The sequence below is a fragment of the Nesoenas mayeri genome (genome assembly GCF_963082525.1).
Source record: "Nesoenas mayeri genome assembly, chromosome: 8".
NCBI lineage: Eukaryota > Metazoa > Chordata > Aves > Columbiformes > Columbidae > Nesoenas > Nesoenas mayeri.
The window spans coordinates 32,064,647-32,081,306 of NC_137554.1; the positions used below are offsets into that span (position 1 = coordinate 32,064,647).

Below are 16,660 nucleotides of genomic sequence, written 5' to 3' on the forward strand. Positions count from 1 at the left end.
CCAATTTAAACCCCGCGCGCCGGCGTGCCGCGGGGCCTCCCGGGAAACACCGGCTTGGGGGACTACAACTCCCAGCGTGCTCTGCGCCTACAGCTCCCGGCGTGCCCTACGGCTCCCAGGAGGCGGGGAAGGCGCGCTGCGGCCCGGGGCATGCCGGGAGTTGTAGTTCGGTGCCAAGTGACGGTGCTTGGGCAGGGCGGGACTGGCGGGACCGCGGCTAGGTGAGGGAATGCCGGAATATCCACCGCTGCCGTGCGGCTGAGTTACGGGGAAGCTGGCATGGGTGCACAGCGGCAACAAAATGCGCTGATGTGTGGGGAAACAAGATGCGCGGTTCCAGCCACCAGGATGATAAAGGAGGATCAACACTAACAGGGCAATCTGGACGGTCAAAGAAATAATGCTAACATGACTAGATCACAGCAAAATATAAAGGGCCTTGGATAGGTTGTGCTGAAGTACGTTTCTTGTAACGGTAAAGAGTTATAGCCCAGATTCATGAGAATGGTATCTGGGGCTGGATGACCGCCCCAAGTGCATGGGATGTGCCAATGTCCTTGGGCCCCGTCTGTGAATGAGCGGGAATGTAACCAAAACAAACATAACATAAGCGTGGTGTGTTTTTAATAACAATTATTGGAAAAACATCTCACGTAACATCTTATTCTAGGCCCCTATCTGTAAACCGTATACATTGACAATAGCTAATAAAGAAGGCAGCAGCCTGGCACAGCTTAACTTGAGAATAATCGCAGATAAAATGAAGATATATTTTTGATAAATAAATTGTTCAATTTATTTATCAAATAAATAATTGTTCAAATAAAAAATGGTTCAAATGTGCTCAATTTGAGGTTTAGTGCTATGATAAATCTTCACTAACTTTTGTTCCTGAGAGAAGCAGCAGACAGGGAGGGAACACGGTCCACGTAGCAACCACAGGAAAACGCGTCCTCCTCCCGCTGCCCAGAGCTGGGGGACCTGTTTGTCACCTGTGGTCTGCTCAGCCCTGCAAGGTGAAGGGGGAGAGGGAATGCAAGAGAGGTGGGAGGGAGACTGGTTATCACCTAGAAGAAACATGCCCCAGACTTGCTCTCTAGCCAACATCAGCCTGTCTACCCATCCCTTCACCTCCACCCATCATCTGGTCCGCACTCTTTCCTGGTGCTCTGCCTGTGCGAGCATCTTTATATCTTGGTGTGCATCATTGCTAACCATCGCACCGATGCGCTTCCACAGCTGTTATTTAGATAGTATAGTCTATTTTTTAACCAATGAAGGGATAGCTCCACCGAAATGGAGCCTCAAAAAATTAATCGACACTCGTACTTGTTCCTCTCCACGGAAATCTTTAGTAAAAGGCGAAAGATTTATACGATCTGAAGAGAAACCAGAGTATACTGCGGCTCCTACGCCCGCCACACCCGCCGCCTGTCCCACGCCCCACCAGTCACGGCGACAGACCCCGGCCCCACCGCTCCGGGCACCGCCGCCCCCGGCCCGACCCCACCGTGGGGAAACAGCCGCGCAAATCGCAACAGCTCGGACCGGCGGCGGAGAGCGGAGCCGTGACGGTGCCGGTGCTGCCGCGGTGCACCCTGGGTATGCAAAACAGCCGCACGCTAATGAACGCACGCTAATGAGGCGGCGGCACCGGAGAGCGGAGCGCGTCAGCGCTGCCGCCGGTCCCGGGGGCGGTCCCGCAGTGGATCGCCTCCCTCCGGCTCCCTGTCGGGGTTTAACCCCAACCGAGCACCACACGGCTGCTCCCCCATCGCCCACCCCCCGTGGGACGGGCGGAGAATCGGAACCGTAAAAGTGAGACACTTGTAGGTCGAGATATAAAGTGTTTAATAATTGCACCGAAACAGTAACAATCTGCTACAAAATTGTAACAAAAAGAGATACAAAAGCGAAAAGGAAATAGAACCGAAGGCAATGTGACACAAATGGAAACAATTGCTCAGCACCGACCGATGCCAAGCCACCCCTCAGCAGCGCCCCCCCCGGGTTTTATTGCTGGGCATGACGTCATATGGCATGGGAGACCCCCGGGGGCAGCTGTCCCCATTTCCACTGTTATCGCTACAGCATTGTCACGCTGCTACTTCCCATACCTCCCAGCATCTTTTGCCTTTTTTAGATCTGTTTTTAACCACTGAAGGGATAGCTCCACCGAAATGGAGCCTCAAAAAATTGATCGACACTCGTACTTGTTCCTCTCCACGGAAATCTTTAGTAAAAGGCGAAAGATTTATACGATCTGAAGAGAAACCAGAGTATAACGGCTCCTCTCCCCGCGGACACACCGCCCCCCTATTGTCCCCACGTAGCACACGGCGACCCCCATTCTCCCCGCCCGCTCGATCCTCTGCAGCCCCGGCCCCGCTCCCCGGTAGCGCACACGGGCACGACCCCTCACCGGAGCCAAGATGCCCCGCCGGAGCGGCGGGAACCTCTACGGGGGCAGAGGCGCCGGCCGCGGTGCACCCTGGGTATGCAAATCAGCCAAAACACTAGGAAGTCGCACGCTGATGCGGCTCCTACGGCCCGTCCCGCCGAGCACGGGACACCGCCCGGGTTGCGGGCCCTGGGCCCTGCCCAGAGCCGCTGGTGAGGAGACCCCCGGGGCAGGATTCACAGAATCACAGAATATTGGGGATTGGAAGGGCCCTGGAAAGCTCATCCAGTGCAATCCCCCCATGGAGCAGGAACACCCAGATGAGGTTACACAGGAAGGTGTCCAGGCGGGTTGGAATGTCTGCAGAGAAGGAGACTCCACAACCCCCTGGGCAGCCTGGGCCAGGCTCTGCCACCCTCACTGGGAAGAAGTGTCTTCTCAAGTTTAAGTGGAACCTCCCGTGTTTCAGTTTGAACCCATTACCCCTTGTCCTACCGTTGGTTGTCACCGAGAAGAGCCTGGCTCCATCCTCCTGACACTCACACCTTATATAATTATAAACATTAATGAGGTCACCCCTCTGTTTCCTCCAAGCTCCAGAGCCCCAGCTCCCTCAGCCTTTCCTCACACGGGAGATGCTCCACTCCCTTCAGCATCTTTGTTGTCCTGCGCTGGACTCTCTCCAGCAGCTCCCTGTCCTGCTGGAACTGAGGGGCCACAGCTGGACACAATATTCCAGGTGTGGTCTCCCCAGGGCAGAGCAGAGGGGCAGGAGAACCTCTCTGACCTACTGACCACCCCCTTCTAACCCACCCCAGGTATCATTGGCTTCCTGGCCACAAGGGCACAGTGCTGGCTCATGCTCATCCTGTTGTCCCCAGCACCCCCAGGTCCCCTTCTCCTACGCTGGTCTCTAATAGGTCATTATACTGGGACCTGGGGTCTTTCCTACCCAGATTCAAGACTCTACACTTGCCCTTGTTATATTTCATTAGGACGGATCTGGGCCAGGTAACCCCCCGACAACGCTCCCCTCCCTCCGCGGGCTGGAGTCGAGGGCCGTCGGTGCCCCGGCAGAGCAGCCGCAGCGCTGACACACGCTCAGACTCGGCCCCGGCCGCCGCCATCACCCTCCGCGTCCCCCCGCCGCCGCCGCGTCGCCAGGCAACGGCGCACGCCCCGCGCTGGCGGTGCGGTGACGTCACTTCTTCGCGAGAGCTCGTCGCGCCAAACCGCCCCGTGAGCCTTGGCCACGCCTCTTTGTGCCAGTGCAGCACCATGGGTGAGTGGGGCCGCCGCCGGGCCTGGCCACTATCCGCCGCCATCCGCTCGCCGCGCCGCCGCTGTCTACTCCTGCCGCTTACCAGGTGGCAGCGGGGGGTGCCGCCAGCCTGCACCGCCCGCCATTGGGGGCAGCCGCGACGGCACCGAGCTGCTGGCGGGGGGAGGGTGTCCAGGCCCAACATGGCGACCGGGTTGGGGGGGTGGGGGGGCGGGTTACCTCGCCTTCCTGCAGGCCCCGAGCGCTGAGCTCGCTCTCGGCATCTTCCGCAGAGACCCCTGCGGATGAGGTGGGCCGCCTTCGTAGGGGACCCGGCAGGGGTGGGGGGTGGTCTTGTGAAAGATTTAGCTGGTCATCAGGAGCGTGTAGGGGAGGTGGGATGTGCTGGGGAGGTGGTCTCTACAGGGGACCCAGCAGGCTGGGTAGAAGCAGGGTTTGTTTGGGGTGTCTCATAATGTCTCAATGTGCAGGTGGGGTGGGGTCTTTTCTCTAGAGGACCTACCAGACCCAGCTGATCGTGTAGGGTGTCTGCTATAGGGTGACTGGCAGCTTAGGATGGGACACTTCCTATTGATTCCCTAGCACATGAGGTAATTCGGGATGCTGCTCCCAAAGAGACAGCCATCAGACAGGGTGGAGGTGGCCTGTCTGCCTCGTACGGTTCTGGAAGGAAGGAGGTGGATCTGAGTATCAATGATGAAGCTTCTCTGACTGCTGCATAAGGCTGAGTGCACTGTGCGGATACCAACCTTGGAGAGCTGAGGACTCAGAACCGTGATCTGTTCTGGTCAGGTGGGCTCTGTGCCATCCTCTGACCACCCTGATCTCCATTCAGGTATCTCCAGGGACAACTGGCATAAGCGTCGCAAGACTGGGGGCAAGAGGAAGCCCTACCATAAGAAGAGGAAGTATGAGCTGGGGCGGCCTCCTGCCAACACGAAGGTGGGTGATTCGGGGAGGGTGGTCTGTGGTTGTGTTTTCAGACTTGGGTTGCTGGTCTTGTGCTTTCAGAGACTTGAATATACGCTGTGTTTTGTGAGTGGTTAAATATCTGTCACTACTTTAAAAGGTGGCATTTTCACCTGTGCCTATGGGAAGGAGTGATAATTTTTGCAATAAGAGGCAATTGGAGTGATGAAACTTTCACCTTAGGTAGATGCAACAGACTGTTTTGGTCACTTACTGCATCTGCCAGTGCTGGGGTTTGTCATAGTTACACTGACCATGTTGCCTTTGAGCTTAGGACTTGGCTGGGCTCCTGCATGCGCTGTGCAGAGTTCCAGCACCAACAGCACCCTGGTGTTTGTGTCTGACCGCAGATTGGCCCACGCCGAATTCATACAGTGAGAGTTCGTGGTGGAAACAAGAAGTACCGTGCTCTTCGCTTGGATGTTGGCAACTTCTCCTGGGGTTCGGAATGTAAGTGCATTGTAAGCCTGAAGTGTATGAAAGGAAAAGTATTTTATAGCTGTGCTGATCTCCAGTGCTGCTACAGAGTAGAGGAGTGGTGATACAAGCTTAGATGTGTAGGCTGGGTTTGAATTTGCTGTGCTGGGTCTGAAGGAGCACGCATAGTGATGATAACTTTGACCTTATGTGGTCTTAGGAGACTTGAATGTCTGCTAAGTTCACAGTGATTGGAGTGTCATAGTTACACTGAGTGACATGCTCACGTTACCTTTGACTGGGGTGGGGGAACTACAGAGGCACAAAAAAGCCGTAAATGTGGGTTATTCTTCATAAAAGCGACCTTTTTTTGTTTATTGATGAGCACTTAACTAAAAGTTAAATGATCCTGTACAACAGAGGAAGGTCTTGAGGATTTTTCTGAGAAGGGGCAGCCCTAGGGCAGTGTGACACTAACAAGCGCAGTTTACTTCCTGCGCCTGCTTTGCTAAGCAAAAGCAAGAAGCACAGAAGCAAGAGGAGAACCCTTGAGCAAGGTGGGTTTTTTTTGAATTACAAGTTGAAAACCATATAACTTGAGCCTAGTCAGTGTTACTCAGTATGATGTTAAAACTAGCAGTTAGTTCAGTGACCAGTGTGGTATGTGGGAGAAAGGATTTGTCTTCTCGGTCATCGCAGAGCATTGTATGTACTGTGGTAAGTGCTGTCATTCATAAGCAGTGTGACAGAAGTGAAAGGACTGTGCGAACCTTGCAGAACAAGGATGAGGTATGTGAGCAAAGAGAAAAAACCTGTCTTGTGCCTGGCCTTTGCATACGCGGAGGGCTGGTACCTAACAGTCAAATCTATTAGCTAATCCTGAATGCTTCAAGTGAGTCTTGAAGGCTGAAAACACCAGATTCTCCTCTTGATTTAGTCATCAGCTCTCATCCTATAAAAAAGATTTCTAGTACGTACTGCAGAGCTGTCCTGCTCGACACAGCTTAATTCAGTAACTCTGGGAAGCGTGTAACAGGATTGAGCCCTGCATGCAGTTTAGTTGGCATCTGCCGAGGCATCTTCAGTAAAAATTTACTTTTTAACATTACTCAGTCTGATCTGAGATTAGTTCCGGTGAGGCCACAGATTCCAGTCTTTCATATGGGATGAATCATTTTCCGGGTGAAGGCTTCTGTCCTAGCAGCAGAAAGTTGGACTGATGAAAAACAGATGCATTTTTTAGTTCCATTTAAGTCAATGCACGGAAGATGGAGGATACTTGGTTGTGCGATAAGCATGAGGTGGTTTTGGTGTATGTGTGAGGTGCTGTGGACTGTATATTCAGATGTCTGGTCCCTGTAGGTTTGAAATCATACTCTTCCTTTGAAAGGCTGCACTCGCAAGACCAGAATCATCGATGTTGTCTACAATGCTTCTAACAATGAACTGGTGAGGACAAAGACCCTGGTGAAGAATTGCATCGTTCTCGTTGACAGCACCCCGTACCGGCAGTGGTATGAAGCCCACTATGCCTTGCCCCTTGGACGCAAGAAGGGTGCCAAACTGGTATGTCTGGTGTTGTCATTGTCATTTTGATTCCTTGCAGAGAGTGGAGTCTGCCCTGCTAGAGGCACTTAACCATCGGGAGTGCGCAGTGCCTGCCAGAATAGCACTGGGTACCCGTCAGTGATCGCGGTGGTTGTCTGGGCTGCGTTCCTGTCGGTTCCTGAGACAAGTCTGGCTCTGTTAATGGAGAGTTCAGTACCACGGAGCTCTCTCTGAGGCATTGCACCCGTTTGTGCACAAGGACCTGCAGGTCAATCTCTTTGGTCTTCTAATGATGATACCTTTGTCCAGTTCTGCTACTGAAGGGAGAGCGATGACATTTTATGATGCTGAGGAAGACTTTGCAGGTCAGGTCCTTGTGCTGGGGAATGATTGCTGAGAAGCTTGTGAATTGCTAATTAAATTTCAGCTTACTTTTAAGTGTTTTTAAACTATCAAGACCCATTGCCTTTAATTTTGCTCAAAATGCAAACCCCAGGCTGCTAGAAGGTATTTAAATCCCTCTGTATAGCACTCGGCTTAACATTGTCTCATTGCATTAAACCCAAAGCAGTTATAGCTGAGCACTATGCAGGTCTGAAGCACAGGGAGAGCTTCTGACCTGTCTGCCAGGACTTGCACCACACCCAAGTGCTTCATGATGTCTGGAGAGAGAAAGAATATTCACTTTTTGGAGGAGAATTAATTCATCAAGGAAACCTTTGCAGTTTCATTTGTCTTGCGAACGCCCTTCCCTAGGGCACCCTGCTTTGTTGTCAGTGGTGACTCTAGTTAGCAACGTTGCATTTCTTGGCCTCAAAAGTAAAACGCAGCACCTGACTCTGTGCAGCTAAAGTATTTGTACCTTTGGAAGGTTTTACTTGGGAAACACAGTACAGTGCTGAGAATACAAGTGTCTCATGATTAGTGGAGACCACCTGCTCTAGCAGAAGGTGGCCATATGCTTGAGCTTGTCTTTGCTTGTGGTCTTTTTTAGACTCCTGAAGAGGAGGAAATCTTGAACAAGAAGCGTTCAAAGAAGATCCAGAAAAAATATGATGAGCGGAAGAAGCATGCCAAGATAGCAAGTATTCTTGAGGAGCAGTTCCAGCAAGGAAAGTTACTTGGTGAGTCCTTGGCAGCATTAATGTGGGTGGAGATAAGGAGTCAGGGCACAAATGAGGTGCCAGAGCTTGCTCTTGGGATCATTTAAAGTTCTACCTGCTCAGATAAATCCAACTGCAGGATGAAAGCGGTGGGGTGTTCTGCATACCTGCGGGCATATCTTCTGGGTCTTAAAGTAGCTTGTTGTTTTATCTTTGGAGATACCCCAATTCTGACAGGAAGGGGAAACCTGTTTCTGGAGCTTGAATTGCTACATGTCCCAGCCAGGCTCCTGGACCTGGTCATTCCTGGTTGGCCTTTGAGAGAAATTATGGGGCTTGAGACTTGCAAAATGAGTAAAGGCCCATGGGCCGCACTGTGTGTCAGAAAAATGTCCTGCAAACATGTAAGAGCTTTGACCAGTTCTGAAATAGTTCCGTTTTCTGAAGTCTTCTGATGATGAGACCTTTGTCCAGTTCTGCTACTGAATCTGAGCGATGACAGTTTGGAGATCTGAAGAGGACTTCATCAGGGACTCAGTCCAGCAGAGCAGGTCCAAGAGCACAGTACCTGTTGGGGAGGTACTGAAACCAGCAGTAAACTGGTGTATCTGTTCCTGATAACTTGCTCATCCAGGCTTTTGCAGGGAGGCTGCATGGAGTGTTTTCTTTCACTTTGTGTATATACTGGGGTAGCGAGTTATTAAACTTTAACTGGATGACTTCTCCTTGCAGCCTGCATTGCCTCCAGACCTGGACAGTGTGGCCGAGCTGATGGCTACGTGTTGGAAGGCAAGGAATTGGAGTTCTACTTGAGGAAGATCAAGGCCAGAAAAGGCAAATGAATAAAAACTACTCTGCTGAGAGAACTAATAAAACCAAGATTCTACTACAGTAAAGGGGTTGTGTGCTTGTTTGTGTGTGTGTATGTGTGTGTGTGAGGGGGATGCTCATGTAGCTCCTCCTGCTTGTAAAGTGTGAGAGGAAGGATCTCTCCTGGAATCCCTGAGCAGTTTTGTGTCTTCAGGTAAGGTCTGACCCTGTGTGCCCTTGACTAAAACATCTCCCTGGCTTCTAGGACAGTAATTCAATGCACCAAGTGGGTCTGGAAAAGAGATGTCAGACTTGGCTCAAGCGGAAAATTTCCAGTACTGGTAACCTGCTTGCTGGGGGAAGGTGGAAATGTCCGTGTCCCCTGGAATTCTGACTTCCTGGGAGCTGCTGGGGTCTGGCTGGGCACGTATCCCATTTTCCTGTGATGGATGGTGCTGTGCTGCCCCAGGAGAGGGCTGTCCAGGGAGCAGCGCTGCTTTTCCTAGACTGCATTTGTGCTAAATCTAGCTGAAAAAGTGTCTCCTACACCTCCAGCCTCTGCTGCCTGTGTTTTCCAGATCACATGTGCTCACACCCTCTGGTTCAGGCCAGCAGCCCCTTTTGCTGTTGCTTGACATTTCTCACCTGGTTGTATGATTGTCCTCAGAGTCTGGTATCTTCTTTTAACCAACTTGGCTGCACTGCTTCAGTGACCAGCTGGTCTTCCCCTGGCCTCCTTGGTCTTGTAGCAGTGCAAGAGAAATTCCTTCTAGCAGAAGGGCCAGGCTCTTGTCATGGTCTGTCCCTTTCGAAAGCTGGGTACAAGCTCCAGCTTTCTGCCCTGTCACTTGTGGTGGGATTGGAAAGCTGTGGTGAACAAAAAGAGCTTTTTTTCTGGATGTGGTGCATGAGATGTCATTCCTTGGATCTTGGCATCTATTAGTAGCTGCCAGATGCTTTGTGCAGGTATTAGGGGGAAGTTAGGAGCCCACCTAAGGGCTGGTCCCAGGGCCGTGGGGCAGCCAGACTCACCCACCTCATGCCTCCCAAGTGGACACACTGCACACTTTACCCCATATATATTTTTTAAAAAGCTTCATTTATGCACAGGAATACCCGGGTGCAAGGCAGACTGCCAACAGCCACAGCTTCACAACTTTTAGCTCAGGACTGAAGGAGATTGTTCCTGAACACTTATTAAAGTTTTCCTGTGATGTGCCTTGGCTGCCGTGTGTGGCAGCAGGAGGTGCTGGCAGCCCCGGGTGCCCTGGGCAGTACAGGTTCATCCTGCCTGGCTGGGAGGGAGCCAAGGATGGGTCTGTGCCATGGAAGAAGACACACACCAACCGCATCAGAAATCAGTCCCTGTTACCCAGGTGGCCCCAACAGGGCGCTTATAGTTGTGCTGTGGTGGGTGTGCAGGGGGTCTGTGCTCACACGGGCACTGTGGTCAGAGCTGAGCCCAGGCGGGTGCACATGGGCTGCGCTTCCGGAGTCCCCAGCAGTGGGACCTGGGCTGGGTGGGATGTTTGCATAAGCACATTCCTTCTCCATAGTGATCTGGGGTAAACTTTCCCTGCTCTCCAGCAACGCCTGCTTTCCAGAGAGGTGAGGCAGACGCAATAAAGGACGCTTGATAGGGTTACGTCACGGCTGCTTCCTCTGAGTGTTTCTTCCCCCTCACCCTCCACAGAGTGCAAACAGTATCCAGGGTGTTTCTGAGGGACTTAGTCCAGATGGAGAAACTGAGGCTTATGGAGCAAGTGCCAACTTGTCAGAGCAGGAGCTATAAACCTGGCCCTTGATGAGCAGGCTTATGGCTAATTCATCAATGCACGCTGCTTATTGAGTTATTGCTCTAAAAAATGCAGCTCCCAAGGGCAACGGCCCATGGGAATGAAAGCAGCACCTATTGCCCAGCAGCGCTGTGCTGGAGGTGTGACATGGGAACGGGACGGTGGCAGCTGGCCAAGGACGTGTGGCACCTGGCTCCCACGGTGACATGGGCTTGGGACCTTGTGCAGCTTGGCCATAGGATGTGTAGTGTCTGGTCTGGCCTCGGCGTAGCCCCGTGGATGTGCGTGGGGATTTACCTGCCTGGGTATAGGCAAGCTTGCCACACACTGAGCCACAGAGAGATGGGCAGGCACTGTGGTGAAGCACAGCTTTAGTTTGGGTAGATTTATGAGATGCCAAAGCCTGATCTAAGGACCTTACCAGCTTCTGCAGGTATGTGCCAAGGGCTGAATTTTAAAAAAGCTACTTTTCATTCGATGAACAGTCAGGAGTGTAACCAAGGTGAGGTCACTCGTCACCTGAGCGCTGCTCCTTGCTGTTGAGTGGCTTTCTCAGCTCCACACAGTATTAACTTCAAGATATTTTCAGAGGACATGGTCCAGCCCAGAAAGTGACCTTGTGGTTACACTTTAATGGGTCCAGCAGTGGCCTGGAGCACAGTGGACAAGGAGCAGGGCTGGCTTGTTGTGAGGAGACAGGAACTTTAAAGGAAAAGTGGCTTTGGGGAAGGGCAGCTTGCAGGAAAGGGAATTTTTTAACAGCTCTGCTAATATTCTCAGGGGAAACACGCCTGAGTGTGGCAGTCCGACAGGGCTTAAAGCATCTTTCTCTTTTGTTTATTTTCTGTCTGTATCACTTGGTCTAATACCCCGCAACCATCACTGGTGTCAGTCCTTGGGGCTGTGCCCTTTTTCCCCCAGGAGAACATGCACACTCCTTGACAGAATCCAAATTCACTCACCTTTTGGATAAATGTGATGTCCCTGCTGTCTTACTGCTGGGGATGATTTGCACTGACAAGAAAGAACCTCAACGCTGAGGTTGGCAATAACTTTATTAATATTGAGGGGACATCTCCATCAAGGTCTTGTTTTTCTGCAAGACTAATGCTCGTCCTGTCCCTTGCTTGGAGTCTGGGCAATGGGAGCAGGGAGTGAGCCCTCCAAGGTGCAAGTCAGTGGCATCATTGCACAGATGGGTTGAATCCTGCAGGTTTGAGGCTGGCAGCTAGTGTTGAGGGCTATCTGCCCAATCCCAAACCAACCAGGGTCTTCCCATCAACCTGGGGACGCGGCTTGGTGCTGTTCCAGGTCTTGGTTCTGGACAGGGGTCCAAGAGTCAGTGTGCAGGGACAGGGAGCTTCGTGGCTGCTGGTGGTGGTTCCTTGAGGTGGGGGCATTTATTCCCAACTATTATTTTGGGGCAGCCTCAGGGCTCCCAGTCCTCTGGCTGGTCAGCCGTGATGCTCTCGCTGGATGGTGCCTTCACCTGGATCAGCGGCAGCTCCTTCCTCCATGTTTTGGAGGGCTCCGGTGGCTGGGTGCCCCCCAGGGTGCAACCGGGTGTGGTGGACTCACCAGCCCGGCTCTCCTCATCCTCCATCTCCTCCTCGATGCAGGACACTGACTTGGGGTTCTCAGAGCGGTTGGGGTAAGGGGAGGGGAAGCTGCCATCCACCCGGGGATGCCGCAAGTGGGAGTGGGCTCGGCTGCCCTGGCCAAGGTTTTTGATGCTGATGGCGGGGGATGCGGCAGCAAAGAAGCGGCTGAGCAAAGGTGTGTGGATGCGCGGCATGCTCGGTGAGGCCTCTGCTGGCTGCATCTGCTCTGTGTCCTCGCACATGCTGGGGGAGCACAGTGGGTTGATGAGGATGGGCTGCCATCCTCTGCAGGGATGCCCAGCACCACTCACCACCACCATCCCAATGCGTTTGCAAGCAGGGAGCAGCTCTAAGAGGCCACATCACTGTCCCAGCAGCTCATCCATTGCCCAGCACAGCCCCTGAGCCGCACAGGGGCTGGGCAGTGTGCTCCCGGGGGGGTTTGCTGTTTGCTCGCTTTAATTGGGCCTGAGGGGGATGAGCCTGGTTGTGCTATTGCCACCCCGAAGCATTCGCCCTCTCCATCCCCAGAGCTGTGCCGTGCACTCACCGCATGTCGAAGGTGGAGCCCAGGAACGAGGGCTTCAAGGTCTCTGCGGCCGTGGCCGTGGTGTAGGGGGGCTGAGCCGTGGCCTCATTCCAGTATTTGTCCTTCACAGCGGGGGGCAGGTTCTGGTACATGTCATCCACGGAGAGCAGAGACACCTGGGCACGGCAGAGGCAGGGGACAAGGGGTGGCTTTGCGGGGACATGAGCAGGACTCATGTTTGCAGACGCCATTTCCAATGCCAACCTGGCAGGGGTGGACCTGGGCTCTGCAAGGGGACAGGGAGGCTCTGGGCACATCCCCTGGCTGCATTTGGGGTTTTCCCCTTTTGGACGCTTTTCTCAGAGGTGACAGGCTGAGCAGTGCTGCCAGGCTGCTGAGTGTCCCTTAAGGGGTGCTGACCCTGCGGTGGGGGGCAAACTCATGGAAGGACAGGGATGGAGGGACAAGGTGCAGTCCTGCTTCCTTGCATGGGAATCTATTTTGGACAAGGACTTGTGTGGCCAGGAGCAGGGCTGGGAGCTGGCAGGGGGTAGAGATGTCCCTGTGTTCCCATTGCAGCAGCCCCACACAGCATCAGTCTGGGGCAGGACCCACCTGCAGGTTCCTGTCTATCAGCTTGTTGGTCTCAAAGTCATCATCATCTTCTCCAAAAGGATTAATGATCTGCTCTGCAACCTGGAGAGGGAGGGCGCCAGGTGAAACAGGACAGGAACACCTTTCCGCAGGGCTCTCCATCCCTAAGTCCACCCATGAGGCACATGAAACATGCAGACTTGGAGCTTTATGGTGCCCTGTTGTGATGGCTGGGCCCAGAGGACGTGTCCCCAAGGGCAGTCAGCAGTGTCATGGCTGGTACCATGCCCTGGGCCAGCCACCCCTGGCCCAGTGGGTGCTCAGGGCCACCCCCAGCCCAAAAAGGCCATCTGCCCGACCGTGTCTCACCTTCAGCCAGCCGGCATAGAAGAAGAACTGGAGGAGGGTCGAGAGAGGGATATACATGTCCAGGTCCCCCTCCTGCCCTGGCTCCAGCGGCTCCAGGAACTGCCGCCCGATGAGGCAGAAGGCAAAGAAGGAATAGACAGCGATGGTGACCACCTGCCAGGAGGCAGCAAGGATGTGAGAGGCTTGGCCAGTCACTGATGCTCTTGTGGGCTTTAAGTTAAACTCCACTGCCCTGCCCAGGCTCCTGCACATCCCTGTGGGGCTGTCAACCAGCAGCCGTGCTGGATGCAGCACCAGATTCAATGGGGGACTAAAGTGTTTTTAGGAAAATGGGTAAAGTGCTCCCCGTTGTGGTGCAGGGAAGAGGCTATGGGGCTTCTCTGCCATTGTGGGGTGGAAGTAACTGGGATCTGGGCTTAGGGAGCCCACGGGGTTCGTGGGTACCCACCTGTGTGTACACCAGGGGGATGCTGATCCAGTCGTAATGGAACAACATGCTGCACTTGGCCCGGTAGAGGTTCAGCTCCTGGGCAGAGGGGACAGGGGCAGGTGACCCCAGCTTTGCACAACACACCCCGCAGCACCCGGTCTCTGAGCAGCCAGCGCCAACTCACGTCCATGAGCAGGCGAAGGGCCACGTCGTCGCGGATGCGGCCGTCCCGCCTGGCCTGGGCTGCCAGGTTAGTGAACCACACGCAGGGGATCCAGTACTTGTTGAAGTCAGAGTGGAGGCTCTCAAACTTCTTGCGCTCATCCTGCGTCATGAAGCCTGTGGTGGGGCAGAGGCTCAGCACCATGGCTCACGTCGGTGCTAGAGAGCTCATTTGGGGACACGCAGGGTTTTCTAGGTGACACTACAGCCCCAGGAGGTGAGCTGTGGGCAGAGGGGACATGGGGCTCTTTGGGGGTGAACATCCATGCAAGGAGGCTACCCTGTGTGCAGGGCAGTTTGGGGCAGGGATGCCTGGAAGGATCCCAGCCCCCAGCACACCTTCCTAGTGACAGGGACACATCCATGGCCCCCAGCTCTCACCCCACATTGCAAGCCATCACCCTCAGGGTTTAGCTCCTCACCTGCTTCCACCACATGATCCATGGTGGGGAAGCGCTTGAGCACCCTGGTGCTGACAGAGCGCAGGATGAGGACCGCTGACAGGTTGGCGTAGCGGATGAGCGTGCGCCGCAGGATCCGGCCCATCTCATCCTTGCCGTGGACGTTGCTGGAGATGACGCACATGAGCTGGTCGGGCAGGGGGATGCTGGTGTACTGGGCCCACCATCGGTTCACAATCAGGGTGACATAAAAACCTGCACCAAGAGAGAGCACGTGGGGGGCTCGGAGTGGCTGGGCAGTGGGTTGAGGTGAGGATGAGCACATGCCAGCAGAGCTGTCACATTTCCAGGGGTGACAGATTTCTCTATGGCTGGGAGATAAAGCACAAGTTGTCCTTCCCCTTGGGCTGCGCTCCCCAGGGATGGAGGTGGGGATGTCCCCGGTTCTTCCCTGCCCTGGGCGTAGCTGGCACAGGACCGCACAGCCACCTCTTGTAGATAAGGTGCCCCTTTCCAGGGCATGGGGAGGGTGCAGAGTGAGCCACAGGAAATCACAGCCTCCCACTGGCATCCCCACGGCCAGGGAGCTGCACTCAGCTGGTTTGGGAGCCAAGTGCCATCCCTGGGGTACCAGACCCCTCCATCCCCCATCCATCAGTGTCTGATGGATGTTTTGGCATGGGGTCAGGATGGGCAGAGGGACAACCCCAAGCAGTTGGTGCGTGGGGGAGCAGAGGACTCAGACTCCAGGGTTCAGGGAAGGGACATGTACCTAGGACGAAGGACAAGGGGATGAGGTCTGTGGAGCGGTTGCAGTATTGAGCCACTTTGGTATAGAGACGCTTCTGCTCCTCGGTCAGCAGCCGCCTGCAGTGGACACGCAGCAGTGTCAGGGACATGCAGTGGGGTCAGGAAAGTGCAGCAGGGTCAGGAGCAAGCAGTAGTGCTGGGGCACTGCCTTGCACCTCCACAAAAAAACATCTCCTGGTTCCCCTTCTCCTCACCCCCCCCTGCCCACAGCCACCCTCTCTGGGGGAGTCCCCTTGGCTTCTCCTCTCCCTGCAGGAACCCCAGTCCATGACTACTGGGGCATCTCCACACGTCCCAGAGGGTCAGCAGGGAGGGACACAACTGGCAGTGACATGCTGACCCCACTCACCGGTAAACAAGGCTGAGCACAGCATACAGCACCATGAAGACGATGAACTCCTTGTACAGCAGCTTGTAGATGCTGCCTTTCCAGCGGAAGAGCAGCTTGGAGAAACCCCCAAAACGGGAGTTGGCAACTTTCAGCGTGTAGGAGATCGTCATCGCAGCTCAGCCTCAAACCTCAATGGAAAATCCTTCTCTCGCTGGCTGCTGGCTTAACTGGGGAGAACTGGGGTTCCCGCCACCGTCCAGGCTGCAAGACCTGGGGATACACGCTCAGTCCCACACCAAACACTGTGGCCCATCAGCAGGATCCCCCACAGCACCGCCCTGCCCTCCCCACACCAGCCGCAGCCACTGCCTGCTCCCACCTGTCCCACCAGCGCCTCTTCCCCCTAAATACCCCAGCGTGGGCCCATGTGGCCAAGCCCTCCCCATGATGGATTGGGGCTGTTAGGGGCAGGGAACAGGGAACTCGGAGTTGGTCACACCTCCCTGCCACCGGCCACAGCCGGAGGTTTTGGTGGGGGCTGTGGGTGTCGAAGCGGGGGTTGGGCAGGACACAGAGGGGTGGTTTGGGTTGTTCTTTGCAGCCATGGTGGCTGAACTGAGGCTCTGTGAGAAGAAGGGGAAAGGATGGAGGGTTGCATCCCTGCCAGCCCTGGGAACAGGATCCCAGGGTGTGCAGGCAGAGCTGGCACTCAGGGAGGGCTGCGGGATATTTCTGGAGCATCGCTGCAAAACATTCCCATCGCTGCCTGCGTCCTCGCTGCCAGCAACAGGCAGCGCCTGCGGCCATGGGTCAGGCTGCAGCCCCTGGGGACAGCTGCTGACCCCTGCCTGTCCTGCCTCTGCACTGTGGCAGCTCCTGGTCCCTCCACATCCCTAGGGGAGACTTGGGGACAGTATGAGCTGGGGCACACAGGGATGCCCTGGCTGCACGACCTGGCAGGGGGTGATGGAGGTGTATTAAAGCCTGGCACCGGGCCACTTTCCCAGGGCCCAGGAGGGAGCAGGAAAGGGAAAATTCCAGTGGGAC

General features: G+C 54.6%; 2 protein-coding genes across 2 annotated transcripts; one reads left to right on the plus strand and one right to left on the minus strand.

Moving 5' to 3' along the window:
• The first annotated feature begins 3,634 nt into the window (after window positions 1-3,634).
• On the plus strand, window positions 3,635-8,605 carry RPS8 (ribosomal protein S8). The gene is made up of 6 exons (XM_080349017.1): window positions 3,635-3,683; window positions 4,519-4,625; window positions 5,003-5,102; window positions 6,460-6,635; window positions 7,612-7,741; window positions 8,453-8,605. Exons 1-6 carry the CDS (start codon window positions 3,680-3,682, stop codon window positions 8,560-8,562), a joined length of 627 nt encoding a protein of 208 aa, XP_080205143.1. The 5' UTR covers window positions 3,635-3,679; the 3' UTR covers window positions 8,563-8,605.
• Window positions 8,606-11,755: 3,150 nt separating this feature from the next.
• On the minus strand, window positions 11,756-15,783 carry BEST4 (bestrophin 4; the record flags this gene model as incomplete). The annotated part of the gene is made up of 9 exons (XM_080349104.1): window positions 11,756-12,170; window positions 12,478-12,632; window positions 13,072-13,152; window positions 13,420-13,572; window positions 13,868-13,945; window positions 14,034-14,188; window positions 14,494-14,727; window positions 15,245-15,339; window positions 15,632-15,783. 9 exons carry the CDS (start codon window positions 15,781-15,783, stop codon window positions 11,756-11,758), a joined length of 1,518 nt encoding a protein of 505 aa, XP_080205230.1.
• Window positions 15,784-16,660: the final 877 nt, after the last annotated feature.